Consider the following 16,950-nt stretch of genomic DNA (forward strand, 5'->3'; position numbering starts at 1 on the left):
GAGACCAGTTGGAAGACTTGCAGTGGTCCAGAGGACTAGGGTGGTGGCAGAGGAGATAGAAGAAGATGGAGTTTCTGATGGCTGGGTATAGGGACAGAATCAAATATGACTTTCCAGTTTCTGGCTTGAGCAACTGGGTAGTAGAGGGTGGTGCCATTTACTGAGAAGGGAAGTGTAGAGGAGGTCAAGATTTGAGTACTTGATTCAAGTACTCCATTTTGGACATAAGTTTGAGATGCCTGTTAGACAATCCAGTGGAGACATCAGACCGACAGTTGTTCATCTAAACCTGGAGTTCAGGGAGAAGGCCCCAAGGAAGGCCAGCAGTTAGAGGCCAAGTGGAGAAGGAGCCAGAGTTAGAACCAGTAAGATCAGGAAACCAAAAGTTGGGAGTAACAGAGAAGAGAGTGTTTCAGAAAAGAGCAAGTGGTCAACAATGCAAATGTTACTAAGTTAAAAAAAAAAAAAAAAAAAAAATGGATTTGTCATTGTGGCCATCGATGACCTTGCTGAGTGGATTTCCATAGACTGGTGGGGATAGGAGCCAGATTGAAATGGGTTGAAGAGTAAATTGGAGGTGAGGAAGTAGAGTTAAGGGTGTAACAATCTTTCAAAAACTTAAACTGTAAGGGAAAGAAATGGGGAAAGGATTTTGTTTTGTAAGGTAAGACCCTAGAATACGTGTGCTTTGGGGAATGATCCAGTCGACTATTTAGTAAGGGGGTGGGACTGATGACACAGGAAAGAAAAGATGCCTGAAGAGTGAAATCCACTAGAAGATAAGAGTGCTGGATTAGTGTTGCCTTTAGACACACACACACACGCACACACACATGCATGCACACGGTCACCATCATTTACACACACACAAAAACCTACCACCAATGGTAACACACGCAAGAGTCACTTCACACACACACAACTAAATATACACACGCAAGAGTCACTTCACATACACACAACTAAAAGCCACACTGACAAGCCAGATAGACCCACCATCTGCACCGCACCCCCTCTCATTCAGGTGCCCACAGCCCCCTCCTATGATTCTGCCTTAGAGGCTCCTGACCACTCCAAACCTTCCTAATTCCCAGGGCTTCTTGGGAGGTGAATCCAGGCCTGGACTGAAGAAGGACAGGGAGGGCTTCACATCCAATGAAAAGGTTTTATTAAGAGAAATGAGAGAGCAATCTGAGAGTTGGGAAAGGTACATCAACTGCAGGGTCAAGAGAAATAACAGTAAATACAAAATCCCAGCGACAACCTCAGGGTCCCTGACATCTTTTTTCCCTCCCACCCCCAACCAGCCCTTTGTGAGCAAAAATACCCTCTCCATCACAGTCCAGCTGGACATCTTGGTGCATGAGCAGAAAACAGTGCAACAAGAGTCCTCAACTCATTGAGATAAATAAGTTGCGCCAGACATCTTTAAACTTTCGAATTTAATTATAACACACATAAATAAATAGGACAGACAGTAACAGGACTGTGAAGTGCAGCCTGGATTCAAGTTCTGAAATTTGTGCTTTGTCTTCTTTGTTCCTTGAGGGCCCCTTCTCCCCACTTTTCAAAGAGTGGGAGGGGTCCAAAGAGCACACTGGGGCTTCCTACTAGCACCCCTTTTCTCGGGGTAGGAGATTCTGGGATGAAGGGCACCAACTCCTCAGTAGTATCTCTGGTTTTTTAAGTTTTTCTCCTGCCATCACTAAAACCAGAAGGCCTTGGACCCTAGGGGCATCCACCACTGCCCGAGCACCCTAATGGGTGGGGCTCAGCCCCAGGAACCAGGCTCTTCAATGCCAATTTCCTGTCCAAGCACTTCTCAGCAATCCAGGGTCAGAAAATTGCACACGTGAGGCAGACACCTTGGCCTTTAGCAATAAACCATCACAGAGATGACACCCCCGCCTTTCCAACCCAGATCCCTAACTGAGGGGTTTCTGGAAGAATGTTCTCTTTCTGGCCTGACTCCAACCCCACCTTTCAATCCTTTCCGATGTAGCTGCCCCCAGGAGCTATATGACCTCGTTTCAGGCCTTGGGAGCCCTTTAAAAATGGGGCAGGGAAGTGGTTATTTATGATGCTTGGCATCCTTCTCCGAAGCCTTGGTATCACCATGCCCACTGCCTGCACTGCTTAGAAACATCTTGTCCAGCCCCTTGAGTGACTCCAGCAAGTAGTTCTGGAAGGCAGTGAGGGCAGCACAGATGGCTGGCCCACCGAAGCCATGGGTGATGAGGCTAAAGTGTGTCAGGCAGCTCTGCACTCCTGGCTCCAGGATGAGGGCTGGGCGGCTGTTGCCCAGTGGTGAGCGGTCCTGAGCCATCAAGTCCGCAAACTCCTTGCAGATCTGCCTGATGGGGGATAAGAGGGTCAGAGGTTAGAGGACAAAGTTCCGAGCCCAGAGAAGGGCCCACCATGTGCTGGGCATTTTATATATATTTATGATTTCTGATCCTGCCAATAATCTGCAAATGATAATCATACCCATTTTACAGAGAAGAAAACTAATGTTCAGAGACATTATCTGACTTGTCCCATATTACATAGCTGGTAAACAGTATATGCCAATACCCTATGATCTCTTCCTGTGGACGTCCTGCACACACTCGAAGTCCAGCCCCACTACCTTATCCAGGAGACTCTCCTTGATCCCCTCTCCCACTCCGACTCCCATCCCAAGAAGTGCTTGATGAGTTAGCTGATTCATAAGAATCCCACTCCGACTCCCATCCCAAACACCCAGTGCCTCACAGAGCTTTGTCTTTGAAATTATTAGGGAACAATCCAGAATCTGCCTTGAATAATTGAAATAATAGCTAGTAGTGAACATAAATTGGGGTCTAGATCATGTGCCAAGCACACTGTGTGCATCATCTCACTTAATCCTCACAACAAATCTATACTGCTATGATCACCCCCATCGTGTGAGGAGGAAACTGGTTTCGGATAGGTTAGATGATCTACTCAAGTGGCTAAGCTGGGTTTTGAATCTAGCTCCAGTCTGCGGCCATTATTCTTTTCTTTGTGCATCTTGCATATGGCTCAGGCAGAATAATCACTCGTGTCTTTATATCACCATGGAACCCAGTCAGCACCTTAGACATGACTGGGACCCAAGAAGTGCTTGATGAGTTAGCTGATTCATAAGTGAGATGAGCCCTGTCCTAGATATGTTTCTCCAGCTACCATATGAGCAGCCTCAAAGGTCCCGTGAGTCATGGCAGTCCCTGGAGTCTGTGATTCCACTTCTGCCTAGAGAACTTGAGGAAGCCTCAAAGGAGGGAGGATGGGGTTGTGATTCGCATTAGATGGGGAGACTGGATAGTATTCTAAGCAGAAGAGCAAGCCCGAGGATGAGCGGGCAGGAGAGAGCAAGTAGATCAGTTGGAATAGGCGTAGTCTGTGCCAGCAGATTGTGGGGCCCTTAAAGGAATCTGGACTTTACCATACAGATCAGTGATTTTCAATTTTTTTAAAAAAATCTTTCCTTCTCTCTCTCTCTCTGGGATCCTTTCTAAAGATGAAATCTTATTAGAATGCCGGTTTTTTTAAAATAGACCTCAAGGCATCCTCACAGATCTGTTTGAAAATCAATGCAGTAGCAGTGGGAGCCACTGAAGGTTCTTGGGCAGGGGATCAGTCAGTGCATGTGCAGAGAGTCTGAGGGAACTGTGGGGTGCTGGGGCGAAGGCCCAGGAGTGAAATTAAGAGGCCAGAGTTGAGGTGGCAGCATTTGAATGGTAGTGAGGGTGGCACTGATGGGACTTGGCAGAGCGGTTAAGTGTGAAGTAAGGACAAGGGAGAGTCAACCTGGGGCCTAGGTAGGCATTTGTGCCCTGATGGAAGTCACTAGAGCAGAATGGCTGATGGGCAAGGCTCAGGCAAGGGGAGTAAGACCACAGAACCTCAGACCCAATGATGAGACTGGGGTAGGTGATGCCACAGGGGTGTGGCACAGACTGTGTAAGCCTGTCTGTGACACTATTTTTGCTGATTCATAGAATCCAGATATGTTCACATATGTCCCTGTGTGCCCTCTGGCAGCACAGCATGGAGCCTCGGTATGCCATGTGTGGTGCCACTTGTGCCCATGCGTGTGTCTGTGTCTGTGCGTTGCACCTACATGTGCCTGTTCATGGCACCCATGACAGCCTGACCATGGTGTCCAAAAGCACCCACACATGCACTCTCACTCACTTTGCGGCCAGAAGCATGTTCTTGCGGCTGTGCAGTTCCCCGGGGTCAGCGTGCTGTCGGCACAGGTACTCAGCAGCTGCCTTGGCCGGGAACTCGGTCTCACAGACGTAGCCAAAGTCTCGGGCTAGGTGTATGGCCTCTCCTGGGGAGAGGAGAGGTAGAGAGATAAGCCATCACTGTGGACAGGTGTACCTTTGAGCCTGGAGCACTGCCTTGAACCTCTGAACCCCTGGCCAGGGGCCATCTGTCTCATATTGCTTATATAGATGCCTTCCTCTGATTTCTCTCCTTAGCCCCACTCCTGCCACAATCTCATTGCCCTCTCTTGGGGCCACCAGGGATGGGCCCTGAGCTCAGGGGTGGGAGCTGAGCCCTCCACATATCCCAGAGCCTGACTCGAGATGACCAAGCCTAGAGTCTCCAATTTTCAGGGAAAGGACTCTCACGCCTTTACCCCTTTACTGCATCCAAACACTGGCCACTCTTCCCCCCATGCACACACACACACACGCTCACACACATTCTATCTACTGCATAAGCACATGCACGCATGCGATACACATACACATAACGACTATATGCACGTATTACACAGACCACTCACTTATACATAACACACAGGTAACACACATGACGAAACACACCCTCCTGCATTAGAGGCAGTCACACACAGTCATACTAATGACACGGGTCCCCTCATGCTCACGCTAATGCCCACCCTCAGGCCTCACTTACCCTCCACCAGCGAAGTCAGCAGTGTTACGTTGGCCGCCTTGCGACGGCCAGCTGGCAAGTTTAGCCCAATTTTCTCCAGCCGTTCCCGCAGGCACCGGCCCCCATTCTTGGACTTGGCCCTTCACATGCACAGGGAGAGACAGACAGACACACACTATGAAGACAAGAGAGAAGCATGTAGGCTAAGTGACCTTGCTGCCTCCACCAACTCCTGCTGAGGCTTGGCTCTGGGGACACTCTGGGACTTCTTTCAGCCTCGTTCTAACCTCTTCCTAACTTCACTGGCTTTGTAGCCAAAATGGGAGCAGAGGGCCTAGCATCCAGCCCCAAGGGCCCCCCTCATTTCTCCCTAATCCTCTCAACAGCAGGAACAGTCCAGGGTGGGACAGGATAGGTCAAGACTTGGGGTCCTTTTTTCTACCTTAGCATGCCAGCTAGGCCATACACATAGACCTTTACGCAGAGATTCTGGGACAGGCAGACACACACAAGAGACACAGGTACACATAGATACACACACATAGATGAACACACACTGAGGGCCAAGAATAAACACATACCCCAGTAGAGACACACATATGCATAGACACACAGCCTCAGACACCCAGGGACTTATAAGGACACAGAGACACAGAGACGCATGTTCGCGCTAAGTCAGGATCCCAGGTACATATGTACAGACACAGATTCACACAAGCCCTTCTGGGGTGCGCAAAGAAACCAGGAATAAGGAGATACTCCAACACTTGCACAAATGCAACTGCACCACAGAGACACAGACATGTAAACATACATATGTCTGGCTCCAGATAGACATGCGATCATATATATGTACAGAGTAGGACACACTCTAGCCAACACATCGACTAAAAATAACACAGGAAACTCACACTCATGGAAACATATCCTCCTGGCCATCCCTTACACCACATACACACAAACACACACACATGCACACACCATCCTCAGGCCATCAAAACTCATAGCCCTGAAGCACAAATACCCTACCCAGGCAAAAGGACATGCACAAAGAGAAACAGATATACAACTATGAAGATAACCAAGGACCTAAACATATACACATCAGCGAGACCTCCTTAGGGAATGGGCTTTGGGTCCTGGGGTTCCTTTTCTGGGGGAGGGGGTGAAGATGGCACTCTCTCTTCTCCAGACCAGCTTTGTCTATCCTGCCCAGTGTGGACGAATCCTCCAACCCTTCTTTGTGCTCAGGCTTCTTCCTTCACTCCCCTATCCCAAGCCCACAGACCTGGGGTTGCTGCTTGGGGCCTGGGCATGCCCTCAGAGCAGCATAATCCCCCAGGGAATCTGAGGCTAGATGATGGCTCTATGGCCTGGAGTGAGGCTGGCCCCTCACCAATCCACCAAGAAGGTCTGAAATGACCACAGATTTTGGCCCAGGCACTGTGTAGGGAGTGTGAGCAGGCCTTCCTACCTGCGAAGGACACCTCCCAGGAGCGAGGCATTGAGGCACTCAGGAGGCGAGAGTCGCCGCTGGACCTCCCCCACTGTCACCTTGTACTTGGATGTTGAGCTGAGCAGTGAGAGCCGGCCTGGCACGGAGCAGAAGACCTCACTGGGGTTTGTGATGCCGCCAACCAGGCTGTCTTTGGCCAGTGAGAGGGCTGAGAGGCTGCTGGCTTTGGAAGGGATGGGGACTGTGGAGCAGAAGCAAGAGCAAGGGAGAGAGAGAGAACAATGAGCCACGGACCACAGACCACTAGCCAGTTCTGGAGTGAGCACATTGATAAAGTACCAGCTGTGTTCAGGGCACCATGCTACTTCCTGGGCACACACAGCCACATGTCAACGTCCCAGCACCATTCAGAGGAAGGTTCTGCTATCCATGCTTTATAAAGGAAGAAACTGAGGCACATCAAAGTTAACATGACTCTCCCAAGTTCACTCAGCTAATGGTGGTGGAAATTGAACCCAAGGCTGTCTGGCTCTTGAACCCATGTTCCCTTCACTAAGCCAGGCTAGTTCTCTGTGAAAACTCAAACAGCTTCAACAGAGCCTTGGAGTTTAGGCATCTGCAGTCAGAGAGGAAATGGAGTCTGAGCTGGAGGCAGGATTCCCGGTCTCTGTAGAGAGATCTGCACAGTCACAAGGAGTCCCCAGCTCACCTCTGTCCACTGTGATCCCCATGTTTTCCCCACCCCCAGATCAGTGAGGGACCTGGGGGCTTTGGACTCTCACAACCCGGGGACAAGGACATTATGGCTCCATTAAGCCTCCGTCCCTGGCCCCTTCCTGCCAAGTCATTCTGGGATGCTCTAGGAGACTAGGAAGAAAGAGACGTACTTAATAGCCCCCTCCCTGAAGTGCTCTCTAATGATCTTCTAATATCTATGAAGGGCAGGGAAGGGAATCTGAGAAGCTGATTCTCTACAACCCACTTGGATACTTGTGGCTCTAAAAAAAGAGTTCTTCCTGCAGTCTAACCTCCCCCCTCCTGCTCGGCCTCAGGGGAAAGGGAGAATAATTAAGGCATTTGTTTTCCCTGGAGCTTCTTTCAAAAAAGTGGTAGATAAGGCAGGCCTTCTGTGTGTGTTGGTTGGGGAGATCAAGTGGGCATCTGGGGCCAACAGTTACTGAGCACTCACTATGCTATGTGCTGACACCAACAACCTCACTGAATCCTCTGAACAACCCACAAGGGAGCTACATTTATTATTCCTTTTTTTACAGATGAGGAAACTGAAACCCAGAGAGATGAAGTAGTATACCTGACATTATACAGCTGATAGATTTGGAACCAGGCGCAAGCCCTGGACTATGGTCCCAAAGGCAGCACACTCTTAGCTCATCAGCCATTCAGCAAATATTTGCTGAGCACTTGTGTGCCAGGAACTGTGCTAGGCCTTGGAAATGCAGAGGAAGGCAAGGCTGACCCTGTCCCTGGCCTGGCAGAGCCCCTCCAGCTTCTGCCTCTCTGGATGTTCATCCCTACCCTCCACCCGGTCACCCAGCCAGAAACCTCAGTGATGTGCCCTCCACACTGCCCTCTGACACCACATCCATCCATTACCATGTCCTACGGCTCTCATTTCTCCACATGCCTTGCATGCAGCTACTTCCCCACGTGTGTGCACACATAGCTCACTAAGTTCTCACATGAATGTCAGCACAGCCCCTGCTCTGGTCTCCCTGCCTTGCTCCAGAGGGATCTTTCTGAAACATCTGTATCACTCCCCAGCCTAAAACCAGTCAGTGCCTGGTCACTTCCCTGAGAACCACATTCCAGCTTCCGAGCTGGATGGAATATCGCCTCTCCTTCGGGGAGTGGCGACTATATATATGTATCAAGTGCTTTACGTCAATAGCTCTGTGGACTGGGTCTATTATCCAGCCCCATTTCAAAATGAAGAAACTAAAACAGGTTAAGACAGCACAGCAATAAGGAGTAGAAAAGGGTCTCGACCTCCAGTCGTGGGCTCCAAAGTTCACATCCTTAACCATCGTCATGCCCTCCCTTCTCCTCCCTGTGGTTTGGCTGTGCCCACCCCTCTTGCCTCGTCCCCCATTTGTCCTTTAGCCTCTGGACCCACACTGACCACTAGAAATATACTGCAAGCCACAGATGTAAATTTCCATTTTTCTCATAGTCCCATTTTTTAAAAAAGTAAAAAGAAACATGTAAGGTTAATTTTAATATTTTATTTAGCCCAATATCACTGAAACATAATCGACATTTTAAAAATTACTAATGAGCTATTTTACATACTTTTCTTGTACTTATTCTTCAAAATTCAATGTATTTTTATGCTTACAGCCCATCTTAATTCAGACTGGCCACATTTCAAGTGCCCAAAAGCTCCAGGTGGCTAGTGGCTCCCCCAGTGAACAGCAACAACACAGCTCTAGACTTCAAAGCGGGCAGAGCACAACAGGAGACATAAATCCGAAGGACGTGGGGGACTGGTGACTGGCACTGGCCTGTGTAAAGCCACTACTCACTGGGTGTTATCATGCAGGACACACCGACATTGTCAGAACTCCTGTTTTTTCTTTTTTTTTCCTGGGGAGACAAGGATTCTGGATTTCTGTGTGAAATCTCTCTGTTTTTAAACATTGGCAACGGATCCAAATGTTTAAAAACCCAGTGCTGACCAAACAGACCACGTGTGAAGCGCCGCCTGGGCGTGTGAGCTCTGTGAGCCCCCTTTCCTGCTCGCTGCCTGTTTCAGGGGCCCTTGTCCACTTCACTGAGCTCCCTCCTTCTCAAGCCTCATTTAGGTACCATCCCAGGTGCAAAGCTCCCTGGGCCCCCCCTCCCAGCTCCCTCTCACCCTCCGTCATTGTCCTTACACACTGAACCTTCACATCTGCTTCCACCTCCATCTTCCCCACCAACTAGGAGTGCCTTGAGGGCAGAGTCTTCGCACAAGTGGGTGTCAGTGAATGTGGAATAAATGAGTGAAGCAAGGGCCCTTGAAACCTGAAATGAGAAAAAGAGTAATGGCCCACAGTCCAGATTTGGGGGGTGGGGTGGCACTGGGCAGCCTCATTCCTTTGTTAGCACCTAATAGTGAAACTGCTCTTTCTCCCTGGGTCCCCATTCAGGTCATGGAAGGGGGGTGAGTGGGAGAAGTGGAGGTGTGGGGGTGTGGAGAGAATGACCAGCACACACACTCTTCCCCAGACCGGTTCCCTGTCCCCAGAACAGGACCAAAAGTAGAGTGAGGGTAGTGAAGCACTTGCCTTGGGTGCAAAATTTAAGGAGGCACCAAAAAACCCAACAACAACAATAACAACAACAACAACAACAACAACAACAAACCCCTCAGTAATCAAGATAAATAGTATTTTAATAAAATATTAAAAAATAAAAATCAATGAAAAACTCCATGATGACAAAATACCAAATTTTAATCAGCCACAGGCTCTGATCTTGCTCTTGCACAACCCTGCTTCACTCACCTTACCCTAGACCCAGCCCTCCCCCAGAGCAAGGAGCAAGGATGTCCTGACTCACAGATACACTGACATTGGACAAGCAGCAGAAGCCATCCCTGCCTCCCACTCTGTGTCTCCCAGGCCTGCGCATGAGTTTCGTTTTTACCCGTGTCTTTCTGCCTTGAGGAGATTTTTTGGGCGTGATAGAACTATTCTATATCTTAATTGTTTTCATGGTTATATGACTATATATATGTTTACAGTTATCAAAATTCATAGAAATGTACATCTAAAAAGAGAGTGAACTATATTGTATGTCAATTATACCTTACAATTGACTTAAAAAATAAAACGACAATTAAATTAAAAATAAAGACTGTCCTCCCTCCCATGACTCCTAGCCAGAGGGAGCGGTCAGAGGAACAGAGATTTCTTCTCTCCTCCAGCAGCCTCTTCTGTCCAACTTCTATTACAACCTGGGGCCCCCTGAGGCCAGGCTGTGTGAGAGGGAAGGACCAAAGCTGCGTGAGGCTATTTGTATGTGTGCAGACAGAGACAAGGTGAACATATGTGTGTCACGAAAATGACTACACAAAAATTGTATGCTCTGTCATAGAATAATGAGGGTGAGATTGTGCATGTGCACACTTACTCAGCAAATACTGAGCCCCAGCTATACACACAGACAGTCTCTGCCCTCCTTGAGTGTTGCAGGAATGTGGCAGCATGCATAGGGATATCTGCAAGTGTTTTTGCTCCTGTCGATAAATTTAAATATAGTGTATCCCAGATTTATGCAAACATAGGTGCAGCTGAGTATGGGTAAGTGACAGGTGTACACGTGTTTGTGTATATGAATGAGAGGCTTTTTTTTGTTTTCCCCATTTGTCCTTCCCCTTTTCCTCAGGGCCTCTTCCCTCAAAAATGGTAAGAGGGATGGAACTCAAGGTAAGGGAAGCAGGTAGCCTGGGGAAGGGACAGTCATGGAGATGGAAATTAAGCTAGCACAGATTGCAAAGCAGGGACACTGGTGTTTGTCTTCCAAACCACAGTGACTCTTGAAGCTAAAGTGGTCTACTTATGGCGTCCCCCTGGTCACACAAGCAGAAGCCATTCGCATATACTATGTGCTCCTACAGATACAAAAGCTCCCAGTTATTCAACCTGTTAGACAAGACTCTCACACACTCTATCTGTAGCGGGTAGATATATGGTCTGACCACTGAATCTGGAGCGTATACAACAGACTCTCCCAGGAAACTGGTAAGATTGCAATTCCTTCTAGAAGAAAACATAGAAAAGGAAAATCTTTGTGACCCTGGGTTGGGCAAAGAGTTCCTAGCTACAATATCAAAAACATGATCTATAAAAGAAAATGATAAATTTAACTTCATCAAAATTTGAAACTTTTATACCTCAAAAGACACTATTAAGAAAATAAAAAGACAATCAAACTTGAAGACAATTTTGTCAAATCATACCTGATTAAGGATGTGTATCCAGAATATATAAAGAACTTATAACTCACTAATAAGATAACCTAATTAGAAAGTGATCAAAATATGTAGATAGACATTTTACTAGAAATGATATGTGAATGGCTAATAAGCACATGAAAAATGTGCTCAACATCATTAGTCATTAAGGAAATGCAAATTAAAACTATACTGAGATACAACTAGGAAGGTCATAACAAAAATGATAGACCCGTCAAGTGTTAGTGTGGATATGGAGAAACTGGAACCCTCACACATTGCTAGTGGGAATGTAAAGTAGAACAGCTGCTTTAGAAAACAGGTAGGCATTTTCTTAAAAAATTAAACACAAATTTACCATAAAATCCAGCATTGCCACTCCTAGGAATTTACCTAAGGGCAATGAAAACATATGTCCACACAAAAGACATGTATGTGAATGAACATAGCAGCATTGTTCATAATAGTCTAAAATGTGGAAACAACCCAGTGTCCACCAATTGATGAATGAATAAACAAAATGTGTTACATCATACAATGGAGTACTACTCAACAATAAAAAAACAAAATGAACTACTGATACATGCTACAACATTGATGAACCCTGAAACATTTTGCTAAGTAAAAGAAGCTAGATGTGAAAGTCTGAATATTTATATATTCCATTTATACAACATATCCAGAATATGCAAATTTATAAACAGAAAGCAGATCAGTGGTTGCCTAAGGCTTGGAGTGGGAAGGGGGATTAACTACAAATGGGAATGAAGGAGTTTTGGGGAGGTGATGGAAATGTCTTAAAATGGATTGTGGTTCTGATTATGCAACTCTATAAATTTACTAAAAATTATTAAATTATAGTCTTAACAATGGGTGAATTTGAGTATGTAAATGTTACTTCTATAAATCCGTTAAAAACGCAAGTTCCAGGGTGCTCCAGGGCATTCCAGGGATTCTCCTTCAGTAGATGTAGGGTGGTACCTAGGAAATCTGCATTTTCAAACAAGTCCCCCCATGGGATTCTGATGCACATGGCTCCTTAGATCACACTTAGAGTACAACTGGTCTAAAGCCTTGGGGGTTGGGGGACAGCACCGGGAAGGTACCCAGGAGGGATAGTGACCCCCTTCCCAGACCACTCGAGTCTCCACATCTCCCCCAGTGGGGCCTGCTGGTTCAGTTTCCTTCTCACTAACAGCAGCTTTCTTTGAAATATAGCTCCTACCCTTCACTTTCCTGCTCTCTGTTGCCCTCGGGTACCCTTCAACTCTATCTGCATAGGCACTGCTCCGTCTCTTTATGGGGCAGACAGTGACCTGCATGGGAGGCAAGTGAGGCAGGGGTGTGAGAATACAGGGTCAGATCGGTCTTTACGTAAAATTTTGATATATTTTTTATCATGGATTTTTTGCATTATTTTTTATTTTAAAATATCACATTAAGATATATATTTTTGGATATATTATTTATCCAAATCTTGCCTCGAAGGCAAATACCTCACCCTAGGCCTGGCCCTGCTTGAAGATTCACTTGAAAGCCCAGACCCTCCCCTCTCCCTTTTCCTTCTCCAGCAGAGGAGAGGATGGCGATTCACATCAGCACCACCCTCCCCCCTCCCCAGAAGCTCTGAGACTGGACAGCAGAGCGCAGCAGAGAGGGATTCCCTGCCCCCAACAAGGTAACCCACTCTCCTCCAAGGGAAGGAGGGGCATCTCAGTTCTCATCCCCAAAACACTCTTGCAGATGTGACTGTTTAACCTGAAACCCAGGAACATTTTTAACCTGCCAGGCTTTGCCACAGGTGAGGGCATTTGCACATGCTGGACCTAGTGTGGCGAAAGCAGCTAGACCCTTTCTACACCCCCTCTCCCAATGCAATGAGACTTCAAAACCCATCCATCAATCATTCATTCAACAAACACCCCTTGAGCGCCTATGGAGCTGCTTTCTAAGGTCTCTTCTCCAGGAAGCCTCCCAACCTCAGGCGCTCTCTCGGCTCCTCTTCTGAGCTCCCACCAGGACATGTACAGACCCACTCGCTGCCTCTGTCCGCTGGAAACTATTCCTGTCCAGGTCTGTCTCCCCAATCAGTTCGGCCTGCTTTCTGTGCTCCTTGGGCAGGTCGCAAAACTGGAGGTAACAAATGTGGGCAAAAAAAAAAAAAAAAAATATGGAGGGCTCCTGCTTCCTCTCAGGTCCGCGTGGGTCCCATCTGCCATCCCCTGACCCACACCGTGGCTGCAAGCGGTGGCGGGCCTGGAAGAGTGTTGTGGGGCAGGGTACTCCCTTCCCCTCCAGGACAAGAGTTCTGGGCTCAGAGAACTTCCAGGCTCTCCTTCCTGGCAGCACCCGGAGGTAGGAAGGATGCTTCTGGGATAGGGCTGGGGCTGCCTGCTATTCGCAATCAGGATTCCAACCGCAGGGGACACAGCCACCCCTCCCTCTAGGGCCAGGAGGAGCTGGAGGAATAGGATGTTTCAGATAGCCAAGAGTGAGTGACTTTCCAGAATTCTAGGGCCTGGGCTGGAGTGGTGTTTCCTCACAGCCCCCGGCAGGTGCCAGAGGACTTCAGGACTCGACATGGGCTCCTGATGCCTTCTGAAGGGCCTGAGAGTGAAGAAGGGTGCTAATTCACGGCCCGCGAGGGGCCAGAGTCCAGCAGGGCTCCAGCTGGGCCACCTGCTTAGCCACAAAGGCTCCACTCGGTCGTCCACCATGCATCCCGTAGGTCGAGACCTCCGGCGATCAGCTCTGCTTCCGCGTTTGCAAAGCCTGAAAGCTCCGGCACTACCCGCTCTCCTCCCTACAGGCCTGTCGCGCCAGCAGAAGGCCAAGCTCTAGGCTCGGGGACCAGGCGCTTCCTTCCGCAGGGAGCCACCGGCTCTCATCCCCCACCTTTTCCGCAGCGCTCTGGGCTTTGACTTGATGTCTAGGGTAGGGTGTCCAGGGCGCAGTCCCCAGCTCAGATCGCCGGCGCTTCACCTCGCTGCACTCGGGTACCAACAGGCTGACACCGTGATCCAACTGGTGTGCGAGCCCGCGCCCGCGACACACCGCACCCGCGACGCACCGCACCCGCACCCACATCTGCCCCCCGGGGAGCTAGTGGGCAGCACTCCCGGCAGTCCTGGCCTCACTCAGGTGTGTTCCTTGGGACCACCTTTGGGGATTCTGGAGCACATTCAGGATCCGGAAATTACGGAAATTGATGTCCCTTGAGAGAAACCAGCTTGGGGCAATTCCAGTCCCTCCTAGTAACCAGTCTCCTGTCCTGGCTCTGATTTGGGGATTGGGGTTTAAGGTACTCAGAGCCCCAGGTGATCTTTCCACCCTTCCCCAGGGCAGAGGTCCCCAAATGCAGGGAGGGGACTTGCTTCCCCCAAAGGGTCATGGAGTCAGTGAGCCTAGGCTCCCCAGCCCCTGGGGTCCTGGCAGGAGTCCGAAACTGGGGATTGAGACCATGATCACATCTCTCCGTGGATACATCTCAGTTGCAGGCTCTTTGCCAATTGCTTTTCCTTCCGATGGGTTCAAAAAAGTCCACTAAAGAAACTGGGGATTGAGACCATGATCACATCTCTCGGTGGACACATCTCAGTTGCAGGCTTTTCCTTCCGATGGGTTCAAAAAAGTCCACTAAGCCAAAGGCAGTGCCGACCCCAAAGAGCTGGGTTCTGAACTGCACACCTCCACCCCCACTCCCCTGGGAACACGTGGAGCGAAAACAGAGCCCGGGCTTGAATTCACTGTTGAAAAAAAAGCAATTGGAGCCAAATCCCACAGGAGCCACGCCTGCCCCAGGCACCGAGGGCTTGTCTGCGCCTCCGAATTCCTCCTGCGCACCCGCCCCAAATCTAAGGAGCCTGCCTGCCCAACGTCTGGACCCCTCGGAATCTCTCTCTCTGTCTCTGTCTCTCTTTTTCTCACCTTTCCCTGGCACAGCCAGAATTCAGTCTTCAGGCTAGAAAATCCACTCTAGGGCAGGTCTTAAATCTCTGTTTGCAAAGGCACAAACACCCCCGACCCCCAAAATACACAGGAGCAACCTTCACATGCTTAGGGATCATCAGTACCAAAGGACAAATCCCGGGGCACAACGAAGGCCCTCACACACAGAGAGACCCCCCCAAAACACAGAAATGTACACCAACATAATAGAAACGTGTCACACACACTCACAGCAACAGAAACACAAAATACCAGAGAGACACTTAGCAAAGGAACACACAGACATGCACAAGACCCGGAACTCACACAGACACCCAGGAGCAGGTGGGCCCCCACCGTCCTGCACAGGGCCTAACAGGATATTCACGCACCAGCTCCACTAATCCTAAATGCGAAGGAGGCTCCCGCTTGGAGAGAAAATTCTCCAGGGAAACGCAAGGCCCCCAAGGCTGGAAAGGAAGGGGCAGAAACTGCTTGTCAGGCTAGCACATGGTAAGGCTCTGTAAAGTGGAACTCATTTAACGAAATCCGTGGGAACAGCACCCACATTCCCACCTCTTAGGAAACAGGGAAGTGGTTTAACTCGTTCTGCAGATGAACTCCAGATCCACAAGAGTGCCCTTTCCTCAGTAGGGAGAGGCCTGGTCCTTGAGTGGCTTGGCTGGCCCGGGCAGCCTAGTGAGCCCTGATGGACTCGGGACCATCCCAGGCCGCAGGCTCTGAGGCCAACTCACCAACGAGGGCAGCTGCCCAAGCACCGACCAGGATCCCCAGCCTTCACTGCCCCTCTACTGGGCAAGGAAGAGTGCAGGCGGCTACCGAGCCGGGCGATGCACAAGGCACGCTCCATGGAGAAGAAATTGATCTGTGCGCCCAGGGCCTGCACCATCTCGCCGGGTTCTGCCCTGGCAGATACACGCCATTCCTTACCTTTCTTGATCACGGACTGGTCCAGAAGACTCATTCCTGGCTCATCCATGGCCTGCAAATAGGAGCGGGGTGGTAAGGGCGCTTGTGGATCTAGTCTCCTGTCGCTCTCCCAGCCCTTCCTGTCTGTCCCTGGTCTCTGTCCTGTCTGCTCCACCCAACACGCACCACCGTTGCCTGGGGCGGCGACGGGCGGGACCAGGATTCGCCGAGGCTCCGCACCTTTTGTGCAGCCGATCTGGGCCCTGGGTACCTCACCGTGCAGTAAGGGAATTGTAAACCGTAGACCGGCAACTCCTCTGCCTCTCTTCGCTCCAGACACAAGCTGCCCCAACAGCCTGGGACTGGGCACAAATGCCCTACGTGGCCCAGCGGTGAGGGAGAGAAGTACCTTAGACCCTGCGCATTTATCCCGCTGAGGTTTGCTGCCATCCAGGCACCGCGCACGGACTCAGTGCCAGGACGCCTTAATGGCCAGGGAGCATCTAACCTAGGTCGTGGGACACATCCTCGGAGTCACGAGTGAGAAGTGGCAGGTTGGGAAAAAGTCGAGTTCCTGCATTCGTCACTCTGTCTCCAGCCAGAGTCCTAAATCACCACGGTCGTTCCTGGCCCATCCCGGAACGTTCGGGCCTCACCTGCAGATCCTCCAGGCCCGGCGGCGCCGCCAGCCCGGGGAGGCCGAGGGGCGCGTCGGCTAGACCGTGCGCGCCGTCGGCCAAGCTGTGCAGGAGCCTGGGCACAGCGG

The 16,950-nt window shown here is 49.7% G+C and overlaps 1 protein-coding gene across 1 annotated transcript in view; it reads right to left on the reverse strand.

The window, feature by feature from the left end:
* Positions 1-2,071: 2,071 nt before the first annotated feature.
* Positions 2,072-16,950, reverse strand: part of TFAP2E (transcription factor AP-2 epsilon) — a 20,452-nt gene continuing 5,573 nt past the window's right edge. The window contains exons 4-9 of the mRNA XM_025041386.1: positions 16,841-16,942; positions 16,206-16,257; positions 6,389-6,611; positions 4,936-5,054; positions 4,201-4,342; positions 2,072-2,354 (exon numbers count right to left, since the gene is read on the reverse strand). Coding sequence (XP_024897154.1) covers positions 2,072-2,354; positions 4,201-4,342; positions 4,936-5,054; positions 6,389-6,611; positions 16,206-16,257; positions 16,841-16,942 — 921 coding nt within the window. The remainder of the gene's footprint in view (positions 2,355-4,200; positions 4,343-4,935; positions 5,055-6,388; positions 6,612-16,205; positions 16,258-16,840; positions 16,943-16,950) is intronic.

This window comes from Pteropus alecto, unplaced genomic scaffold (genome assembly GCF_000325575.1).
Source record: "Pteropus alecto unplaced genomic scaffold, ASM32557v1 scaffold39, whole genome shotgun sequence".
Lineage (NCBI taxonomy): Eukaryota > Metazoa > Chordata > Mammalia > Chiroptera > Pteropodidae > Pteropus > Pteropus alecto.